This window comes from Alligator mississippiensis, chromosome 9 (assembly GCF_030867095.1).
Source record: "Alligator mississippiensis isolate rAllMis1 chromosome 9, rAllMis1, whole genome shotgun sequence".
Taxonomy (NCBI): Eukaryota; Metazoa; Chordata; order Crocodylia; family Alligatoridae; genus Alligator; species Alligator mississippiensis.
Window position 1 is genome coordinate 76555615 of NC_081832.1, and position 23360 is coordinate 76578974.

The 23360-nt window shown below is 45.4% G+C and overlaps 1 protein-coding gene across 3 annotated transcripts in view; it reads left to right on the forward strand.

Annotated features, from left to right (window-relative positions):
- Window positions 1-23360, forward strand: part of GRIA1 (glutamate ionotropic receptor AMPA type subunit 1) — a 141331-nt gene that overhangs the window by 85748 nt on the left and 32223 nt on the right. For all 3 annotated transcript variants that reach the window (XR_009454830.1, XM_006264269.4, XM_006264268.4), the window contains exons 6-11: window positions 6587-6748; window positions 7285-7452; window positions 7781-7885; window positions 10186-10296; window positions 12452-12658; window positions 16116-16486. Coding sequence is in view for 2 of the 3 variants with exons in the window: in XM_006264269.4 (XP_006264331.2) it covers window positions 6587-6748; window positions 7285-7452; window positions 7781-7885; window positions 10186-10296; window positions 12452-12658; window positions 16116-16486 (1124 nt within the window). In the remaining variant the exon portion in view is untranslated. The remainder of the gene's footprint in view (window positions 1-6586; window positions 6749-7284; window positions 7453-7780; window positions 7886-10185; window positions 10297-12451; window positions 12659-16115; window positions 16487-23360) is intronic.

A 23360-nucleotide genomic window follows, 5' to 3' on the forward strand; every position in this document is an offset into this window, starting at 1 on the left:
TGCCCCTCGCCTACACATAAAACACTTATATCCAACTCTGTGAGCAGCTTCAGACAGTTGCCACCTTCATTTGAACAAAATCCCTCTCCCTTTAAAGCTACCTTTCCCCTCCCCCAGTGCTGCACTGGTAGAAGATGCTGGACCAGCAATGTTCAGACCCACATCAGTGTGTGGTTTCATGCCCGATGTCCTGGGGTACCCACAGTATCAGCTTCCAGTCTTGATAGGATCCCAAGACATCTGACCTTGCAAATGCTGTATTATTATGGAAGGAAGAGGTGTTTCAGGCTATTTTTAGGTTTCTAAAATTATAGCAGTTAGAACTTCCCTCTCCCCGAGAGGTCTGCGCAGCTGGACTCATGAGGCAGCCTGACTTTACAGGCAGAAGGAGACAATATATATTATCAGTAAAGTTTCGTAGGCCTGTAGACTGCTTCAAAAATAGCTTTTCTGTCATTCTTCATAGATGATCAGGCAGAAGGGAACATTGTGATCATCTAGCCCGAGCTGCTGTCTAACGCAGGCCCTCAGAGCTCCTGGAATTAATTCTTGTTTGAATTAGAGCTTCGCTGTTGAGAAACGTTCAGTCTTGATTTAAAAATTGTCAGTGATGGAGAATCCATCCAAATCCTTGGAAAGCTCTTCCAGGGGTTAATTGCTAAAACCGGGTGCCTTGTTTCTAGTCTGAACTTGTCTGGCTTCTGCATCTGGCCATTGGATTGTGTCATTCCTGAGAGCGTAGACGTATAAATAACTTACTGTGGGTTATAAGGGCTAGAGATTGAGCATTTGTCTGGTGCTGCACAGTGACTGCCCATGTGCATGCCCTTACACTGCAGTAAGTGGAAACTATCCTCTTACTCCCATCATGATTGAATGGTGGAAACCAGAACCGGACACTATATCCCAGCAAGGGTCATTAATGGACGTGTAGACATCCCCAGGGTACCCCTTTCCCTTCATTTTTAGAGTCTGGCTGTTGTGAAGCTCCCCAGCATGGCATGAGGCTCGGGTTTGAGAGGCAGGGTGCTTTTTAGCCGCGCTGTCAGCTCCGTCTAGCCAAACTTTGAATGATCTCCAGTGGAACTGAGTATCTTCTTCCTCGTGGTGCCTTAACTTGATGTTCCTTTCTGCCATCCCTCCCCATGACATTTCAAAAGTTGAGTGCAAGATGATTTTTTTTTTGCATTGAGATTGACAGAAGGCTCTTTGCAACCAGAAAGAAAACCCAGATTTATACCTAAGTGGTTCTGGAAAGAAAAACCCATCTCTTGCTCCCAGGCAGAGACTAGAAAACAGAGAAGCAGAGACTCCAGCCTCTGCACCAACTATCCGAACATAGTTGTGTCGTCAGGGCCCTCTAGTGGAAATGCAAACGATGCTGATAGAAGGGTTTTGTTCTGTCTGGGTGGCTGCACGCACACCAGGGGTTTTGTCAGCCTGGTTATGTTGGAAGAGCTCACTCCTCGGTTTTAGGCCGAGCTTTCATGGGCTCCAGCAGAGCCACCTCCTTTCCTCATCCAGAGCAGTGAGGTTTGGTTTTGGCAGTGCAAGGTGTAAAGCGGAGGGGGAAATCATGGTGCGCCACAGAAATGCGACCCCCAAGAAAAGCGAAGTGTGTGCACTGTGAGTACACTACCCTTTGAGACTGTGCACGTGCAGCTTAAAGGTTGGTTGGAGCAAATGCTGCAGCCTGCCAAGAGCTCGGTCCCCCAGAACTGCTGTCTGCCGACTGTCCGAGTTTGATGTCCCACCCCGCCTTCAGGATGGACACCACCAGCATCCTTCTGCAAATTATGAGCAATGATTTAGGACACCAGGGGAAGTTAGCTCACCCACTCTCACCAATGTTACTTCGATGGATATAGGCAGACGCTGCCAAGAAGCAGGTCCAGCCCTCCCGGAGAGGGAGGGTAGTTCAGCAGTTGGGTCAGTAGCCCATGTCTTTGTTCAGCAGGATGACGCGGAGCACGTTATTTATCTCCCACGTGCGTGTCTCCATTCTCCCTCCATTACAACAGTGATACCAGCACTTCCCTGCCACGTGGTGGCATGGTGAAGAAACATACGTTCACAGTGATGAAGGCCTCGATACCAGAGTGATAAGGGACATCTCAGGACCTTGGACTATGTCTTTGCTGAGAGTTTGGGTCAACTTTCACGTTGTCCAAAGCCTATACATACCCCCTGATTGTCTATAGTCTCAACCCCTGGCACCCAGGAAGCTCTGCTGAACTTCCAGGTTTCAAGTGGTCCCTGTCCCCATTCGCCTCTTCACCCATCACCTGCTGCAGTGAGTTTATAACTCATCCAGGTGCGTCAGGTAGGAGCATGGATATAAAGGGGCAAGACGAGTATTTGTCCAATGCTATCATTTACTCAAGGAGTGCTGCTGCATGTCCCCTACAAGGGAGAGGGCTCTTTAAATCCTTCCCCATTTCCCCCCCCAAATTATCTATGTCCTTTGCACAAGAAGTCCATCAGCAACAATCCCACAATTCACCGTTCCTACCTTCCAGCTTCTCTGTGCTCCGCTTTTCCTCTCTGCTGTCAGTAGAGACAAGCCCAGAAGAAGAGGAAGTAGTAGTCTCGAAGGGTTCAACTAGGAAATGCGGGATTTATCTTAGTGCTGTGCTCGAGAAATGAGGATTACAACCTGGATCGCTTTGGTGCAGGGCATCAGGAAAGGGGAGCTGGCATGAGGCTCGCATGGGTTAAGGGATGCCCTCAACTTCATCATAGATACACCCTTACACAGATAAAACTGCATGGATTCAGGCACCAAAGGGTTGATGGGGGCTTTGCTTGCAATGTCGGATGGCCATCGTCTTGAGTGGTGGACTGTATTCCTGGGGTCTGAGGGAGGAGCTGACTGATTTCTAAGGGTTTTTTTTCTTTTCAAGGCAGATCCTTCCCCAACCAGTTAATCAAGACAGATTCACAAAGCCCATTTCAAGTCATCAGTCTTCCTGCATTATGCATTTCTTTTGATGACTGAGCCCACAAGCAACGGAGAGGAATACAAATGCATAGCCATCACTGACTTCTCTCCCAGGAATCAAGGCAATGAATGGGATAGTAAAACAACCTCTGGCTGAAAAATGGCTTCAGCTTGAGCACAGCAGAAAGAACAGCTGCAGCCAGGAAAACACAATTAACAAGGCGCCGTCACCAATGCAATCATGTTTTCCCTTTCTCTTTGAATGCGTTATGGCCCTTAACAGCCGCCTGTACAGTACTTCCCAACTGCAGGACTTCTCTGCACAATTTTTGGGAGGCTTATTAAGGTTGAAAGAGAGCCATTCAGAATGGGGGTGAGAGAGGAAGTGGCCCCCTTTGAACTAAACATGACTATTGCTTGAACCATGAGTTGACCCGTGAGTCAGGGTAGGCATGGGGAGGAAAGGTGGTGTGAGACCCTCAGCCTCACGGGATCCAGACTGCAGTGGTTGTTTTATTATCCATTTGTGATTTCCATAGCTTTCCAACTAGGCCAGGCATGAAGAAGGCACAGGGTTGGATCCTCTGGTCTGCCAAGTTTTGCAAAAAAAACCCCCAAAAATTGTACTTCCCAAAAGGGTACCACTCCCCTTTAGGAGGAATTTCCACTGGTAGACGTGCTTCTCTTATCAACAGCTTCCACTACATCGTGGTGAGAGATGATTGCTGGAGAAGGCATGGTGGATTCAAGCTCCAATATGCCTTGTCCTCCAATGACACCACTACAGGCCTTGCACCGGTGGCTGAAATAAATGCCAACCCCCACTGCTCTAAGCGTCAGGGGGTGCGTTCATCAGGGCGAAGCTCAAGTGCATCTACTCACCACCTTCATGACCCAACATGGGCCATTTGAAGTACGACTGCATGGAGTTTGAGAGGCTCTCTGCCAGCAACCTTCATAACCTCACAGAATCAGTCTAGCAAACAACTTGAAGCCAATCCATTGCATTTGCTTGACCTTAATAGCCCATGTGAGCTTTTTCTTTAAAAAAAAAAAAAAAAAGCTTAATATCCCAGGTCCCGTGTGCTGTAGATTTCTTGCTGCACTTGCATTTGATGGCAAAAGCCAGGCACTTCTGTGCGGATTTGTTTCCAGATCTAAGGATGCTGAAGATGGAGCAGCACGCGTGGCTGTTACCTTGAGGTGGTGCAATGCAATGTTTTCTCTGTGACTTACTGAGTTCAGACAGAAGAACGGAAACTGGAGTCACTTCAGATTGTCCTTTCATGGTGATTTCCTGCTAATTTGAAGGCATATGCACCAGCTGCATTTCCACGTGCAGTTATACTACCTATAGCCTGTCCATGCTATACAGTGGATTACATATGTCCATGGCATGACTAGTATGGCCCAAAAGTTTTGTTACAGTCAAACCACATAATGCATTGGGCAGAGAAATCACGTTCTAGGTGAGACAATCACTCTTTTACTGCCCTTCCTCATCAATGGTGACGAGAATATCTTCAACTATGATATTTTACTCATGGCTTACAAACCCATTTCTTTTTCCGTATATTTTATTTTATACGTGAAGCGTCTTGCTGCAATACTGGACTTCTCTTCATGCCTTTGCGGGCCTCCTGAGGAGGAACTGCTGACTCCAGCTTCAAGCTACTTTGTGGCAATATTTCCTCCGATGGACTTTTCCCTGAAATCATCCCAGAAGTCAACTATCAGTGCAATTTGGCTCCAGTTATGGATAACCAGTTGACACTGATAACCTCTTAGGCCACTGCACCCTAGAAGCCATGTGTGTCAAAAGCCACTTGACCTGCCATGTATTAAGATGTCAGAGATGGTACTCAACTGCATTTTCTATTCATTAGTCACAGCCCTAGGTTTCTGAAACCCCTACACTAGCAATTACAAATGAGATGGAAGTGTGCTAACCTAGCATACGGAGGAATACCTGACTTAGAGCACTGCTATATTTTTTTTTTAACCTAAAGAGCTTCACTTAGAAGCAAAATAAATCATCTTCTTAAAGCATCTATAATTTATCTCTCTACATCCAAGCATGAGACAGCAAATGGATGCTAAATTCCTTGCTAAAAAAGGAAGAAAAACTAGCAGGGGAGCATGGAACGAACCCTGCTAAACCATTTATGATTCCCCTTGGCCCTACATTGACTGGGGGGAGAAGTTTAGTCCATTTCCTTCCTTGCGACCAGTCCGTTCCTATAACTGGTTTCCACTGAAGGTCCTGATGCTCAGACCGCTGCACTGATGAGAATTATTACATCGCTTGCAAGACAGCATTGTTTTTGATCAGATGTTGCAGTCCCTGGCAGGCAAGAAAGGGGCTGTGTTCTGGTGCTGTAACCCCCGGCATCATTAGCAGCATCGAGAAAGACAGAGAAGAGAATACTAGTCCCAATGGGATGTCCTGGAGGACGTCTGTAGAGGACATGGGCAAGCAGGATGCAACACTGCCAAGGGACGTGGAAAAGGGCATTTGTCAGTAGAGCACGCATGGTCATTAACACTACCCCCTCCATCTATCCAGCCATGTCTCTTGTAGAAGATGTCGGGTGGTCTTGGAGATGCTACTGGCATGTTTCCTTTGGTGTTTCTGCACTCAGAGTACAACCTTCATGATGCATAACAGCACAGAGAGCAAAGAGGAATCTCAGTGCTGCCATTCTTGCAGAAACTGGTTTATTATACCCGCCACGCTAAAAGGATGTAGTCAACATTGGAAAGCCTGGTATTTGACCTTTCCCTCACCTGCTTGTAAAATCTGCCTCATTATTTGCTTTTGATTCAAAGCAAATGTTTCCATAGTTTTCTCTGAAAACCCCCTGAAATTAATACTTGTAGCAGAGTAGTTGTGTGCAACCCTATAATGCATGTGTGTGTACATTCGTGGATGTATATAGACACACACATGATGAGTTGGGGGAAATCAATGCAGAAATCAGGTTCAGTGAAAATCTTCCAAAGGGAATGGAAAACCTAGTTATTTTTTTTCCTTCTGGGTATAAAATGTTATAACCCCACTAGTGTCTTTCTAAGAGATCTGCTCCTTTGACAGATTAATTATGAATTTTTACTTCTTAGTCTATTGAAGGTTGTTTGCTCAGGCTTCATTCCCTTTTACAAAGCATAATTTGCAAGAAAAATATATCTCCACTAGTATTTGATTGAGTGTATAAAATTTAGGACTGGCTGACTAATTCATTGCAACTACGGTAATATTCACTGAAAATTTTGACACTTCCATTGAATCATTATTTAGGAATAATTTTTTTTCCATTACTCTACCGAGCGCTCATAAAAATGAGCTCTTGTTAATCTGCCTATTCATTTTGCTGCATTGAAATTAAAGTTACTGGCCAACTTGGGTCTTCCATATTGCTTGTGCAAAAATGGAAATTGGTTCGGGTTCATTGAAGGCAAAACCTTGGTTAAAATTCAGGATCTTTATTTTCACAGGGAAGAGAGGCTATCAGATCAGTCATCATCTTAAGGGGGATGGAAGAAACGTACCTAGAGTTGCAGCATGCCATTCTTTATCTAGAAGCCATTTTCTCCAGGCCTGTGTCCCTCCAGTGAGCCTCTCCTTTTGCTTCTCTCCTACATTAGGGATTCAGGGACATTGACCTGATAAAATTCAAAGAGAGTGGAGCCAATTTGACTGGCTTTCAGTTGGTGAATTATACAGACACCATCCCAGCCCGGATCATGCAGCAGTGGAAGAGCAATGATGCCAGGGAGCACCCTCGAGTTGACTGGAAGAAGCCAAAGGCAAGTGGTATAGAAAGCCATTTGTTTAAGGTAGTATCAGCCAACCTCAGGTGTTAATATTCTTATGTTTCAATATTCAGCTTGAGCTAGTCTCGGTTTTTCTTACACAAAGCATGCCCCTGCCGTATAATAACACACGCCTTGTTTTTGAAAGGCAGAAGGAAGGAAAAAAGATCTGTCCTTGTAGTAAGCAAGAGTCCAGCATTTGCAAAGCATTTCATCTAGAAGAATAAGAGACTAAGACAGCAAGTCTCTTTAGCGTCTCTTCTTCTCTGTAGTTTTCTAGGGGGCAAGGTACATACTTGCAGTAGCCTACAAAATAGTGGAGATAGCATCCAGATTCCTGTTATCATGCTGGAAATGTCACGTGAAAGGATGAAAACAAAGTAAATTGCCCTGAAACGAGTCATACAGTGAGACTTCAGATAACGGTTCCACACCAGGAGCTCCTGTGGAAGGAACCGGTACACCTACGGGTATATGTATAAGATCAACCCACGCTAACAGATGATACCCCTCTCTCATTCCTCTTCTAGTACACATCGGCTCTTACTTACGATGGAGTTCGAGTGATGGCTGAGGCCTTCCAGAGCCTACGGAGGCAGCGGATTGACATCTCCCGTCGAGGAAACGCTGGGGATTGCCTTGCAAATCCGGCCGTTCCTTGGGGTCAAGGCATTGACATTCAGAGAGCTCTGCAGCAGGTAGAAATGACCCCATGCTGCTCTTTCCAAACAGGATCAAAGCATGGTTCTTCCAAAGGGTAGCCTTCCTCTATACCAGAGGCATTTTGTAAGAGGTTCCTGGAGTGAGACCCCGGGGATAAGAGTTTCAGATGGTTGATTTTGAGGCTTCTGTGGATCATCAGGAGGTAATTAAGTGACCGTTAACTGGTATGGACAACACCTCCAGTTCCCTACAAATACAGTCCCAAGCTCATCTTGAGCAGGTCAAAACAGCTGAGGTTTCTTTTCTGTTCTTCTGCATTCTTCTTGCGTGTGCGGTTGATCATTTCACCCTTATCCCTCTCAGGTGCACTTTGAAGGATTAACTGGAAATGTTCAGTTTAACGAGAAGGGTCGTCGGACCAACTACACCCTCCACGTGATGGAAATGAAACACGATGGCATCCGGAAGGTAACGCGGAGCAGCTCGTGTCTGAAAGCAGCAGGGCACAGCTCAGGGCCTGGGGGGCAATGGGGCTTTCTCACAGCCCGGTTCTCCTCACGAATTGGGAAACGGAGGACTTTTGGGTAAAGTAGCTGGTGACCTGAGTGCTCCCTGCGAGTAAAAGAAGGCGTGAGAGAGAAACCTCAGTGCATGATGTAGATACCATAGGTGGGAGGGATTTTCAGAGGCAACCTCAGCTGGCCTAATTCTCATCCCATTGTCATCAAGGGGAGTTTCACCGCTTAACTTCAACAGGAACTCAATGCTGGCTTCAGCTGACCAGGATTTCCAGCTGACCTCAGTGCCCATCGTCCGAACACAATTTTCAGAAGGGCCCAATTTCCATTTAGGCACAAAAATAAGTAGCCAGATTCTCCGAACTGCTCTGCTCATTGCAGGGACTTACTGTGTTTTGACTTCTTTTGAAAATCCAACCACAATGGGAGCAGTGGGGGACCTTTAAAATTTGAAGTCTTGTGTAGGTGGCTAATGGGAGCTAAACCCTTTTGAAAATCTAGCTCTGTTCATGGGTGCTGAGCCCTTGAAACTCGAGCCCTTTTGAAAATCTGACTCTATCCAGCACTCTCCCACTTTCATACAAAATACTCGTATGGAGAGAGATTTTTCCCCCTTTGCCCTTTGGAATTTGAAGTGCTTTAGAAACGTTTTTGGTGGATGAAGAAGGCTTCAATTATGCAGTGAGCTGAAGCAAGGCTATTAAATAATTTAGGATTTGTGTTACCTACTGAAAAAGTCATAGATGTGTGTTTAATGAGGGAAAATAGCACACGATATTTCCACATATTCTAACTGTATTGCACAAGATCTGTGCTTATACCTGCAGCATTCAGGGTCCAGTCAGACCCCACTAAAAAGGACTCCCTGAAATGCAGTTTCTGAAATGTGTTATTCCCTTTGGGGAAATGTTTTGTGCAGTTTTATATTTTGGTGATAACTGGCTAGCAAGAGATGTGCAGAGGCAGAACTTTTTTGTTAGTCAAAACGGGATCTTTCCTCCAGCATGATGATGTGCTTCTGCATAACTGAAAATTTATGTATGTGTTGGTACAGCACACAGTATCGGGGAAGTCCTAGTCTGTGTTTGCGATGCAGAATTGCTACCACAAAGATTATAATATAATAACGGCAATTATAGACAGTAGAAAAGCATAGGAGAACCGAGCACTGACAAAGGGTGTTGCCATTAGCTCACTGTAAAAGCAAAATGACCAAGATAGACCCCACATGTTAGGTTTCACATTTATTGCAAAAATCCTTGCAAGCTATTTCCAGTGTAGCGCATGGTCTATTGGCTCAAGTAGGTGAGAAATGCAAAATAAATATGTTTTTTTCCACTTGCATTGCTCTAAAGCAGAGCTTTGGAAGCTCTTTGCTCACATTATTTCCTTTTTCATTCTTTACAATAAAGAGAGATGAGAATTGTCTGCCGTTTTGTTGGGTTTTTATCTCTTGCATTGCCATGATCTCTAATCATCCGTCAACAGGCTACTGGTCTTGCCCTCTATTAATACTTTTTCCCCATGTAATGGGATAAGAAATCCCTTTCACGTCAGCAGAGCTCGTGCAACCTCACCCCCGCATGTTTTTGATGGAAAAAGTATTGTAAAACCAAGCCTCCAGAATGAACTTCTCGTTGATACTCACAGCTTCCTACTGTGCCTGTGAGCTGTGGTGGCAAAGGCTGGATCCCTGATCATTAATAACATCAGATGCTCTCTCTCATCGCCTGGTAGATGCATGTGTAACTCTACATGTTTGTAATGTTAGACAAACCCCATTTCCCTCTTTTTAACCTATCTTCTCCTCTTCCCCCTGATTTGTCCCCATTCTTCAAGGCATCTTAGGGGTTGATCTTTACTCATGCAAATCTTTAGCTGTGATGAGGATTCTTATAGGCCTAAAGAGGTTTGTTGTGAATTAGTGATGGCCATTTAAAAAAAAATATATGAACAAGTCATTCCACAGTGTTGTGAGTTTCTTTAGTTATTTACTTGCCTAAGTAGAAGGCTTGGAGAGAAGCAATTATTTTTTTAAATACCTACACATGCATAGCAACATTTGGCATCCGTTTGCCTAGGTTTAGGTCTGCACGGGGGGAAAAGGTTAAGTATGCAGGAGCATTATTAGCACCTTGCTGGGTTATGACCAGGGTGAGGCTGGGCAAACGTACTGGTACTCTGATCTCCTCTTGGTTCGGGTTGCAAAGAGACATTAGCGGGGAGTCATGTTCTTTCTGTCATTCGCAGATTGGCTACTGGAACGAAGATGAAAAATTTGTCCCAGCAGCCACAGATGCACAAGGTGGCAACGAATCCATGAGTCTCCAGAACAAGACATACATAGTTACCACAATTCTAGTAAGTTTTCTCACATGTCTCCCTCAAAACTTTCTCCGCTTACATTTTTTGTGCGCTGTCTTCCCCTTTCCTTGAAACATTTTACATAAAATAATAATTGCACTAAGTTAAGGAAGTACGGGTTGAATGAATGGACAGTAAGGTAGATAGAAAGCTGGCTGGATCATCAGGTTCAACAGGTAGTGATCAACGGCTTGAGGTCTAGTTGGCAGTCGGTATCAAGTGGAGTGCCCCAGGGGTTGGTCTTGAGGCTCTTTTTTCCCAATATCTTCATTAATGATGTGGAAGATGGCAGAGCACACCCTCAGCAAGTTTGCAGATGACACCGGGCTGGCAGGAGTAGTAGATATGCTGGAGGGTAGGGCTTGGATTCAGAGGGACCTAGACAAATTGGAGGATTGAGCCAAAATAAATCTCATGAGGTTCAACAAGGACAAGTGCATAGTCCCACACTTAGGACGGAAGAGTCCCATGCATTCCTACAGGCTTGGGGCCAACAGGCTAAGCAGCAGCTCTGCAGAAAAGGCCCCGGGGGTTACAGTGGACATGATATGAGCCAACAGTGTGCCCGTGTTGCCAAGAAGGCTAATGGCATCCTGGGCTGCATTGGTAGGAGCGGTGCTAGCAGATCAAGGGAAGTAATTATTCCCCCCTCTATTCTGCACTGGGGAGGCCATGTCTGGAGTCCTGTGTCCAGTTTTGGGCCCCCGCTATAGAAAGGATGTGGACAAGTTGAAGGGAGTCCAGTGGAGGGTAACGCAAGTGGATCAGGGGCTGGAGCCACAGGGCTCGGTGAACAGCTATTCACCAGGGCACCCGTGGGTAAAACCAGAAGTAATGGCCATGAACTCCTGGAAGACCATTTCAGGCTCAACATTAGGAAAAACGTCTTCAAAGTCAGGGTGTCCAGATTGTGAAATAAGCTCCCTCCAGAGGTGGTGCGATCGCCTCCCCTGGAAATCTTCAAGAGGAGACTGGACAGTCACCTTGCTGGGGTCACCTGGCCCCCAGTTGACTTTCCTGCCTGGTGCAGGAGGCTGGACCCGATGATCTTTGGAGGTCCCTTCCAGCATTGCAATCTATGAACAACTTGTGAGGAGAAGCTGAGGGAAGTGGGTGTATTTAGTCTGCAGAAGAGAAGACTGAGAGAATTTAATAGCAGCCTTCACCTCCCTGCAGGGGGGCTGCAAAGAGGCTGGAGCTGGACTGGTCTCAGTGGGGGCAGATGACAGGACAAGGAGCAATGGGCTCCAGTTGCAGAAAGTAAAGTTGAGGTTGGATATTAGGAAAAACTTTCTCCCTAGGAGGATAATAAAGCAGTGGAACAGGTTACCCAGAGAGGTGATGGGGTCTCTATCTTTAGAGGTTGTTAACACCCAGGTAGACAAAGCCTTGTCTGGGATGATGTAGTTGGGGCTGGTCCTGCTTTGAGCAGGGGGTTGGACTAGACATAACCTCCCAAGGTCCCTTCCCACCCTCATTTTCTGCTGCTGTGATTCTTCTGATAGTCCCAAAAAATGTTTGTAATTGCCTTGGATAATTACATATTTCAGATATTGAGCAGACATTAAGCCTGCTGAACAGAAGGAAACACAAGGCAATATGATAAATACACGAAACATCAAGAGAGGTTAAACTAGATGCGTCATACCTGAGTTTTATATTCCCAACTAAGAGTTGGAGCTGTAATGTTGGGGAATATTCTTCTGTATTCTGCATAAATAACAGAGAGGTGAAAGCTTCCTTTAAAAAACAAAACTCAAGCATAACTATGAAGGAACAACAGGCACCTCCATATTTTTTTATATTTAATGTACCGCACCGTTGCATCTTCTTACCTCACAGAGATAGACCAATGACCACTCAGTCAATGTGACAGATTTGGGGACCTAGAGATGGAAACTATTCTATCCCTTCTGGTGACTGTTGAAGATGTCATATCACTTCTCATTGATTAGGTCCAATTGATTAATTGAGGAGGGTTGCTTCAAAATTCTGCCCCAGAAAGACCTGGAAGACATGGACCAAGGGTCCAAATTCTTCATGAAAGTGGCTGTGCTGAAAAAGCAGTGAGAACTGTAGCTAGTACCCTAGTCTGAAAGCATGACATGAGGAGGCAGAGGCATGGCAGAATAATTTGCTTTCTCTCTGCCAGGAAGACCCGTACGTGATGCTCAAGAAGAACGCCAACCAGCTTGAAGGCAATGACAGGTATGAAGGCTACTGCGTGGAGCTTGCTGCTGAGATCGCTAAGCATGTTGGCTACAATTACACGTTGGAGATAGTGAGAGATGGGAAGTATGGAGCCCGGGACCCTGACTCTAAAACATGGAATGGCATGGTGGGAGAACTGGTGTATGGAGTAAGTTTCCAACCTTGTCCATTGGTTCATAATGACTTTATTGAGGTCCGCTCATCATGACTTACTGCCGTTACTGGGTTGCAACAGGCCCTAGCACACATGGATGTATGTACAAGCTATCCTAGGCTATAAGATCTAGTTGGCAAGACCTTCTGATGCTCCCTCCTGCTAGCTGAGCTGAGAACAGCTTCTGCTAGGGCAAGGGGACATTGCCACCTGCTTACACAGATAAGCACAAAGCTTTCCCTTCTCCTGTGAGCCTCTGGCACAGAGTCAGGCTCAACCTATACCCCAGTCCCCAGGTCAGAGCTAAGCTGGCCTTTAAACCAGCTTGAATCTCCAAGTTCAGCTTTCCAACCTGGATCTCGTTTGGGGCATAGGTTTTTCTAAGCCCTCATTCTGGCTTTTCCTTGGGAACAAACATAGACCCCCCTAAATAAAGAAGGCCACAGCATGCAGTCAGCACAGCCTCCTATCCACTGTTATTACCAGTTTCCTCTGCTTCTCTGATATACCAAGCAGTTGGGCAAGATGGTCTTTTGAGCTCCAGCTGTCTTGACCTCCCAGACTCATCCTCCTTTCCTGGGTGAGACCTGAAATCTTCTGTCATGCACAGGGCCAAGGAGGATTTTGTGAGTCTTGGTTATCTTGCAGCCCTTGGCCCCATAGTAAAAATGCATTCAAGAACTAGAGATGATTGTCCCATTGCATCTTGATAAGACGTCCACATCTTGTGCTTGGACATGCATGTAAGCACCTACAGATGCTCTGATGCACTTACGCACGAGTCTGAATGCCCCAACACAAGATGTGTGTGTCCTCTTAATGCATCAATGGTGTATCCTCTCTGCCTCGCTCTGCTTCTCTCTCACTCCCTATCATTTTTGAAAGGTGCCATTATTGTGTGTTGCTAGGTTCTCCAACCCCAACTCAGCTTTTAAATGCTCACTTTGATAAAAGGTGAGCCGTTGAGCCTGTTACCGGTGTTCTTGTCAGTCGGTGTCAATTAGTGCAATCAGTTCCTATAGAACTTGAGTACCATGCTTTAGGTTTAGCCAGCAGCAACCAGCATGACCTTTCCTATTCAATAGCATGGGTTTAACACGTTGCGGCATATAATCTTCTTTTCAGGAGGAAAGCCTGCAGCTATGCCATGTCTCCCACTGCAGAGAAGCAGTCCAAAGGAGACCTGGGAAGAAAATTAAACAGGCATCCTACCCCAAAACTGCCACTGAGCACATCTGTGTTGCTAGCTTTTTTCTAACAGGGTGCAAAATTGCCCCTGGCTTAAAAATCATGGCTTTCCAACAAGTCGCATTCCCAACAGCCAAATGGTTTTGTTTGTGAATCGCCTGTTAGTATTCCTGCTTTTTAACCATGCACCCTGCCCCTTGCCTTTACATCTGGTTGCTGGATGGCTTTGATCGTTATTCGCTAGAGCTGGCCACAAATTTCCCATCCGAACAATTTTCTGCTGGAAAATTCAGTTTCCACAAAAACGAGATTATTCCCTGGGAGAATTGAAATGAAATCTTTTCTTTCAGGTTGGTTCAGCCTGAATTGGGATTTTTTTGTGGCTGCGATTGTTGCTGCTGTTGAACTGACTGGAAACGTTTAGTTTTTAATGCATTCAATACAGCATCAAACTATGTTCCCCTTTCAGACTGTTGCTCTATTGTAGCTGTAGTTCCCTTTTTCATTCTCTTGTATGGGCCAAGGTAGGCTCCAGACTACAAGTCCCATGATGCAGCGCAGATCAACCCTCTGGTGAAGTGCTGTACTAAGTGCATCATGGGAAACTTGGAAATTTGCTGTGAAGGAGAGAATGGGATGATCAAGCTTCCAAACCCCCAATCCTACAAGATACTTAGCCAGAAGGGGAAAACGCTTTTTCATGCTGACATGACTCAAAATAAAGTCTTTGGGGGCTATTTCAAAGGAAATATTTTGCTTTGAGAAATGTAAAACAATGGGTTGGGGTTTTTTGACTGAAAATGTTTTTAAAATATCCCCTTTTTTCATTTCTGTTCCATAAAAAAAAAAAATCCAAAATTATAGCTTCTCTGTCTGACCTGGACTGTAAACCATGATTGAAATGTCAGAATGGAAATTCCAGATTTCCCCCAACTCCATTTTTCACTCATCACTGCCAAACAGGCACCATATACACCTCAACCACCTGATGAGCAACAGTGCTGCACATCTATCTACATGTTACATATATTATGCAATTAACTGGTTCATCACGCAATACATTTAGACTGGCCATGCATGTGAAGTGAGACCAGCCACAAGCACAAAGTAATTAAGACACAGGCTTATGGAAGCACCTGAGCATAGTAGGTGACTGAAAGTCACTTTTGGGAGTCCCACAAGGGTGAAGTACAGTAAAAAAACCCCAAAGCTGAATAGATTCAGTCTTCATAGGTTAGTCTAAGCTGCATAGATTGAACCAATCAGCAAGTGAACAGACATTCACTTTTGATTTTGGAAATGCAGTGGATCAGACCAGAAGTTGGAGGGGGTGAGGCGGGTGCTAGAGCACAAACCACTGCTCAGCTAGAGCAGACAGCTTGGGCCAAGGCTAATGCACCCATGCTGGGGGGGGGTGGCATTGCAGAGGAGGTGAAAAGCATCCTGGGATGCTGGGGGACTGTGAGTTAACTTGAACCTAGAGGGGATCTCGGACAGAAGTTCAGTAAACCAATTAAACTTAAATCAGTTCAGTCTGATACTGTATCCATCCAGGTTTATCTTAAATCGGTTTTGGTCATTTTGAAAGTGGTTTATGTGCACTGAACTTCTGTTGCGTTACAGATTTGAACCAGTTTCCGATCCCTTATGTTGCTTTATGCGAAATGCCTGTCCCTAGCCAGAGCGTATCCTTATACCCTTGAACACAGTACACTTTCCATTTTCCGAAGCACTGTAAAATAAACAAAATTGCCACAGGTGTCAATGGAAATGTTCCCCTTCTGACACATCATAGAATAAAAAAGCATCTCCTGCTGCAAATAAACACCCTGGTGTTATCCCTCAATCAGCCTGCTTTTCTCCCATCCCTTCTGACGTCTACAGGATACGATTTCTTCTCCTTTTTAATTTTTTTCCTTTTTTTTAAACTGAAATGGGATGTCAGAAACCTGGAATCATGACATCACTGGGTGAATCAGACCAGAGGAGCTGACTGGTTGGGGAGCAAAAAGCTGTGATTTTAAAACACAAATAATCATCAGTAATGAAAAAAAAGAAAATAACATGCCAGTCTGATGAGATTTTTTTAGCCCTTCTTTTGTCATGGGCTTCTCCTGATTAAACCACCCTATGATATCAGAGAGCGACAGTGGATTGAGAGAGAGAGAGAGAGAGAGAAGGAACAAGAAAAAGGAGGCTGGGGTAGAGTCTATCGGGGCATGTTCTCTCCAGCATGTGAACCTGTTCCCCGTCTTTTTTTCAGAGAGCTGATGTTGCTGTTGCACCACTGACCATCACCCTTGTTCGAGAAGAAGTTATCGACTTTTCCAAACCGTTTATGAGCCTAGGCATCTCCATCATGATAAAGAAACCTCAGAAATCCAAGCCCGGGGTGTTTTCCTTTCTGGATCCCTTGGCTTATGAGATCTGGATGTGCATCGTCTTTGCCTACATCGGAGTCAGCGTTGTCCTCTTCCTGGTCAGCCGCTTCAGCCCGTACGAGTGGCACACCGAGGAATTTGAAGAAGGGCGCGACCAGCCAGTTGCTGATCAGACTAACGAATTTGGGATATTTAACAGTCTCTGGTTCTCCTTGGGAGCCTTTATGCAGCAAGGATGTGATATTTCACCAAGGTTGGTTGCTCTCCCCACATGAACCCTCCTTCAGCTTCTTCATTTTTAATCCTTTAAGGGCCCCTTTCTTTCCCGAGCCATATATTTTGTTTTGTGAGTCACAGTTGTCCATTTAGAAACGGGCCAAAACAAAGAGAATTAACCTATCCATGCACTCTAGAGGTTAATTAAGTCGGACGGCAAGGAATCCATGTAGGTTTTGGTTGTGAAATACAAAACACTGAGCAAGAAAGATTGCACAAAACCGCCCACCCTGTACCCAGTTTTACTCGCCTTTTGTTTTGTCGTTATTGTTTTCCTTGGAAAAATGACTCAAGAGAGCCATTTCAGCTTTGGCACAATGTAAGCTGACTATAAAGCTGGGTGAAGTGCCAAAGATAGAAAGGAGCTGTGTTACAAAAGCTTTCACAAAGAAGAATTGTTGAGCAAAAGAGATGCAGAATTTGAAGATTCAGTCATCATCTACAAATTTTTGCTTTTCCTTTCTGTAAATTGCCATCCCTTTTCTATCCAAAAAAAAAAAAAAAAGTGAGCCTGCCTTCTTTCAATGGAAGAAACATTGCATAATTGACCCAGCATTTATTTATTTGCTTTTTAGCAATATGGCTAATAATACAAAGTCTCCCCCCTACACACTTTATCTCACTTCTTGTAGTTCAAGGCAAAAAAAAAAACATGAAACTAAACCCTGTTCACAGGTCTCTAAGTAAGTATTTTTCATATAGGCAAATTATATATTTGTCAAGTGAGAAATCCTTATTCCAGTGGTAGATGTATACTTCCCATGCAATGAGGAGATGAAGGAGAATCCAAGGCTTAGGTATGAATATATCCAGTGAAGGAAGAGGAGGACTCAGGTTCTGGGCATTTGTCGTGGCTGCTAGAGATGTAAGAATAAGTTGTGGCTTTGGGTGTTGACCCCAAATTGGCCAACATTGGAGGTCTGATCTATTCTTGTATTTTGGTTGGAGCTCCCATCTTATGGAAGAGTCTTTCCCAGCCTGATTTTGAATCTCAATGCAGAGTTTGTGGTAGTCGGAAAAGTGATCCCATAGATTGGTACCTACATCTTCTGCGTGGATATTCCCTTGTGAAGTCTAAATCAGACGTGCTCTGGTAACAAGTCTCAGCGGGAGGTGTATTTTTTTTTTTTCCCCCACCTGATTGTTCGGGTTTTATTTTTCTTTTGTTCAAAGGAAATTTCAGGCTGAAATGCATTTGTTCTGTGTGAAGGCTGTAGATAGAAGTTAATTTTACACATACTGGGAAGGCAGTGAGAGTCTGGGGAACAAAATAAGAACTGATTCTATCAGGAAATAGGGATAATACCGAAAAGCGCCCGCAAAGCTCTTGTATGAAGAAAATTGTAGTGTTGCTGTGACCTGCTTCTTGGCTGACTGTTCCCTGCTTGTCAAAATATTCATGAAATTCTGGCTATCAGAGAAACAAAGATCTATGGGACATTCAGAGAGCTGGAGCATTTGGGGTATGAATCAGCTTTGGAAAGGTCGTCATCTCATCGCTGATTATCAGGCATTTAGCAGATGTGTTCAGAAAGGCATTTCAGCTCCGTTGCCATTTATTAACTTGTGCGTGCGTTCAGATCAGATTAGTTTATTCAAGAAACAGGTTTTGCTCTTGAGAGGTTTCAACATTTTTTGGCCATTAGGTTCCAGTCCAGTTCAGGATGGGCAATTGAAAGTTAGGAAAAAAGATTTTGGAAGGAAAAAGCCTGAAAAAAAGATCACATGAAAACCCTCAACACTCTATAATCCAAATTCAACTTTTCTGGGGAGGAAAAAAAAATCATTTTTAAATCACTGCTTTCAAAATGAAAAAAAAGTGTTTTGAAATATCCAGGTGTTTGGGGGTTGTTTTTTTTTCCTCTCAGTAGCACAACTGAAATTTTTTTAATGAAATCAGTGTTTTTTCTATGGAAAATGTGGATGGCAATAAAGCTGCATTTTCTGACGTGAAATATTTCCAGGCAAAAAATGATCCACTTGCTGTGGCCATTGCTCAGCGTGTTCACGCAATGTGTCCGGTTCCCTATGGGGTGTTTTTGTCTTCCCTATCTTTGTTGGCTACCATGATGACAGCAGTTTTATCTCAGCTGGCAGCACCACAGTGAAACATTTTGTACACCCATCCTGCCTTGAGGCAAGACAAGCTACATAGGCAGATCAACCATTTCCCATCCCATTAGGGGACTATCATATTTGTTCTCCATCAACCAAAGAATTGAGCATCCCAGAGTCGGCCACAAACCCAGGCCTCCTGATTATATTTCTGTGCCAGGCAGCTGCCTAAAACTGCATCTCCATTTGCCAGCTGCTGTGGTTATGAAAGAGAGCCAGGGTAATGGCTAAATAGTCATGGATATACTTCCTTTGAGGACTCCATGATTGCATGGGGTATAATGGGATGGGTGGTATTGGTGTATGCTGGTTTCAGGTGCTAATGCTTCTGGAGAAGAGCCACTTGGGTCAGGGGTGTGCAGCATGTGTATGAAATGGTTTTTGTAGTGTCCTGCTCTGGATCCGTGCTTGAAAAGGTTTCCGTTGAGGAAGCATGGACATGGACGTTTCCAGATACGGTGGGAGAAGTGTCTGTCAAGTGTCATAACACTAGGGGAGAATTTCAGTGACACCCGGGGATAATCTTGGAGCTGTAGCTGGGGGTAATGTCTGTGTAGTGTCCCTGTGCAGAGGCTAGAGCTGTGTGCGATGTCGGGGTGTGCAGAAGGCAAGCTGTTTTGGCAATGAAAAAGATGCACTGCAATTGAAACGGTCTGATATCAGCAAACAGCCTGAAAACTCAGTTGGCTGCCTGGCCAGACAGCTCCCGTGGCTTCCATCAGACTCCGTTCAGAAATTGCTGGATGGAAATCTCTGCCCCGGGTTCAGCAGCAAGAAAGAGCAGATGATTGCATTGATCATTGCTACCCCCAGAAGCTCTGAACCTGTGCTTTCCAGGTCCTGATTGAAATGCAACAGAGCTGGGCTCAGATTGGGGAAAAAGGACAGAAATTGCTCAGAATTGCAAACAGTTTCATGAATGTATTTATGGGCAGAAATCAGGCAAGGCTGAAACAGGCCATAAACCATTACGCTGTGCACAACACTACCCAACGGTTTAGGAAGTTGCAAAAAGCCCTTGTTAAATGCGAAGTAGGACCAGTAAGAAGCTGCTGATGGTGGGCATGTGTTCAAGGTAGTTAATAAATATTCACCAAGACCTACAGGAAAGGAAGTGTGGAAAAGAATAGCACTTGAGTCTTACCTGTTTCCAGAATGCACTTCAACAAATTTGGGTGGCTAACTCAGAAGGATCCAAACTCATGACAGCTTGGAAGAGTTAAGCCTTGTGTCCAGACAGAAAAAAAATGGTAGTGCTCTAACTTTACCAGTGGAGTTAAGACAGCACAACCAGCCTTGGAAGGTTTCTTTCGACGTCAGGAGGAATTTTACGTGGCACATCCAATCCTGGAAGGGTCTGAACAGCTGCCTCTTTCACCAGTATGTTATGTCCTCTTTGAACCAGGGTCACATCTCTACTTAAATGCTCCCTGCTGCGGGTCAGCCAAAAGATACCTTAGGTCATGGACTCATAGAAATGAGGGTGGAAGGGAGCTCAGGAGGTCACATCCAGTCCAACCCCCTGCTCCAAGCAGGACCAGCCCCAACTACATCATCCCAGACAACGCTTTGTCTACCCAGGTCTTAAACACCTCCAAGGATGGAGAGTGCACCACCTCTCTGGGTCACCTGTCCCAGTACTTTACTACCCTCCTCGTGAGAGAGTTTTTCCTAATATCCAACCTCAACTTCCCTTGCTGCAGCTTGAGCCCATTGCTCCTTGTCCTGTATCTGCCCCCACTGAGACCAGCCCAGCTCCATCCTCTTTGCAGCCCCCCTTCAGGGAGGTGAAGGCTGCTATTCAATCCCCCCCGGTCTTCTCTTCTCCAGACTCAATCAGCCCAGTTCCCTCAGCCTCTCCTCATAAATATAACCAGTGTTTCCTCAAACTGTGGCCTGAGAATCACTGGTGATTTGTGATGCCTATAAATCATCCTGATACCACCCGTCTGCCCTTTTTCAGTTAAAAGCTTGGTTGTCCATGACAAATGTCGAGGCTTGATAGTTGTCTGCTGGCCCTAAGGGTTTGGGAGCAACTGTCTTCAAGAGGGACTTTCATGTGGATAGAGGAAGAGGTTGGCAGTGAGAGCAGTAGTGGCTCTGCCAACTTCCTGCTGATTCTGTTGCTTAAGACAGACGGGGCACAATGCAAAGCAGATGTCAAAGCTGCCCTTCCTTTCATTGGGAGCAAGCCAGCTCCAGGCTGGAAGATGTTCGGTCTCCTCTTTCCAACTGCTTCGTGCTGCTTTCCAGGCGTGAACTGAGGGGTCTTACAGGACTCGTCTCAGCAAGAAGGTTGGGGCCAGTTAGCTTCTTCTTTTAAATGTTGTTGCAACTTGGGCTTGACTCAGTCTTTAAAATGAAATGGGTCTCTTCACTTCTGGAAATGTCTCCTTCCCTTTTAGAGAGGTACCGATTGATTTTGCAGTGATCTGACCCAGGGGGGTGAAATTTGGGTCGGAAGGCAGAGGCAACACTCGCAAGCCCTGAAGAGTCGATGACCACCTGTACTGATAAAATGCACTGAGCGAAGGAAGCTCAGAAAATTGCAAGCCCATTAGCTTATTTTGATGCGCATTAGTGCATGGTTTTTTGTGACTCCTTAATGTGCATTAAAATAGGCTAATGCACATTAAAGCGCACATGTAGATGCTCCCACTGTGTCTGCAGGGGTATCTGGTAGGATTAGCCCTATTCTGTTTGTGTAGGAGGAAGCACATGGGTGCAGAACAGCAGCAGGGGATCGTGGGCCACGTGGGAACCACATGAATCAGATTCAACCATTCTCCTTAGGTACTTGCCAGCACCGTACCTAGACTCCTGGTGGCCCTGGGCAAAGTTTTAGTATCGGGATCCCCTTCTCCCAAGATGATGATGAGGATAATGGTAATAATAATAATAAAAATTACCATTTTGGGGCCCCCTTTCTGTCCGGGCTTCAGGCAGCTGCCCAGTTTGTCCAAGACGGTGTCCGGCCCTGGTACTTGCACACGTGCCATGGCAGCCACGATGCTGCAGCCCACGGACAAGGCCTTCCTCATGCTCTCATGTTCTACTTGGAGAGGTGAGGATGGGACTGAGAGAGAAAGCTTAAATCAGCAAATATCTTTGGGAAAGTGCTGGCGTAATTCAGCCCTAAACCAAAGAAATAATTCCTGGCATTTCCATGCATTATAAATATGGAGCGCCGGCTCCATCTACCTGACTATACGAATAACCCAGACTTCTTTCTGACAGCCTGTTATCCCCAAATGTAGCCACAGCTGAGGGCAGACGAGCATTAAAACCAGTTTGGGACACACTCACTCACATGTTTCTAATATCAAGCTGGGCTTCCCGGGTGTTTTTTCTCATGCACCAAGGGTTGCAGGGAACTAAGTGACCCTCATCTCCCTGGCAGAAGTGCCAGTTACACAGCACTTGATGTTACCACTCCAGAACATTTTGACACATAAGATGGGAAGTCTTGGATCTGTTTTCACAAGGAAACTCCATTAAATAACTCCCCAGCGTGCTGTTCATCACTTTTATCGGCAGTAGGATGTCATCTGCATGCTGCCTGGATCCACAGTTGGCTGAGCATTGGGCTGGATTCAAATGGTTCTGGCTTCAGACATGAAGAGCTAGCAGGCACAGCTGCAGCTTGCTGATTTACCGCATTACCCAGGGGTGGTCAAAACAGCCTGGCAATCAACTGAGAAGGGGAAGCAGGTCTCTTTAATTAGTGTTTTGGACTAGTTGCAACTGCGTTGTTTTTGATTCAAGCTTCACCAAAGGTGCTGGAGAGGTGTTTCTTCACACGTTTCCTTTATGCATTTGCAAACGCAATCATGTCACCACCCACTGTGTTGCAACTCAGCCTCACAGGTGTCCCAAAGCAGTGAGCAGGAGAAGCTGATCATGGTCACAGGTGGGGATGAAAAGCTGCTTCAGGGAAGGGTTGTCACTGCAGATTGTGGGAGTGTGCACAGAGTTGTGTGCCAGGAGATAGCTACATGTGTGCAGACCAGGTGCTGAGCCCCCTTTCTGGAGAGAGAAAGGATTGAGGCAAGAGAAGGGTAATTTCAGATATACATAGGTATGTGGGCCAGCCCAGAGAGCCTTTCCCTGACAGATACCTTGCTTTTGTACAAAGAAGTTTTCTCTATACTGACTCTGCAGGCATCTCCTGTGGCATCCATATCGTTGGTGGCCAGCAGATCTGGCAGAGACGTCAATAAAATATCCTCTGTGCCCATCAGACAACTCTGAATTGGCAAAACCAACCCTCTTTGCAGAAAGAGAGACTTTCTGACAACACATTATTGGTGGGGAGGGAGGTTCCTTGGGATCAAGGTGGTATTGGTCACATCTGGCCCATAAGTGCTCCTACCCCAGCATAGCCACTGGGCAAGTTAATTCAGTAAACAGTTGGGCTCATTATTAGTATTCATGAATCCTGTTAATGAGCATCACGCCTAACGGAGGATGGAGGCCCCCCTGCACTTGAGTAGGAGACATCCTGTGCCCCAAATTGCTTCCAGGCTGAACAGACCAGATGGGTGCCAGGTCAGGGAAGGGATAGAGATCATAAGCAGAGAGAACAGGGGGATAGCAGCCCATGTTGTGTTGATCCCTCGGTTTGCAAGAAGGGTAGTATATATAAGGGAGGCTGCAAAGAGGATGGAGCTGGGCTGTGCTCAGTGGGGGCAGATGGCAGGACAAGGGGAAATGGGCTCATGTTGCAGCAAGGGAGG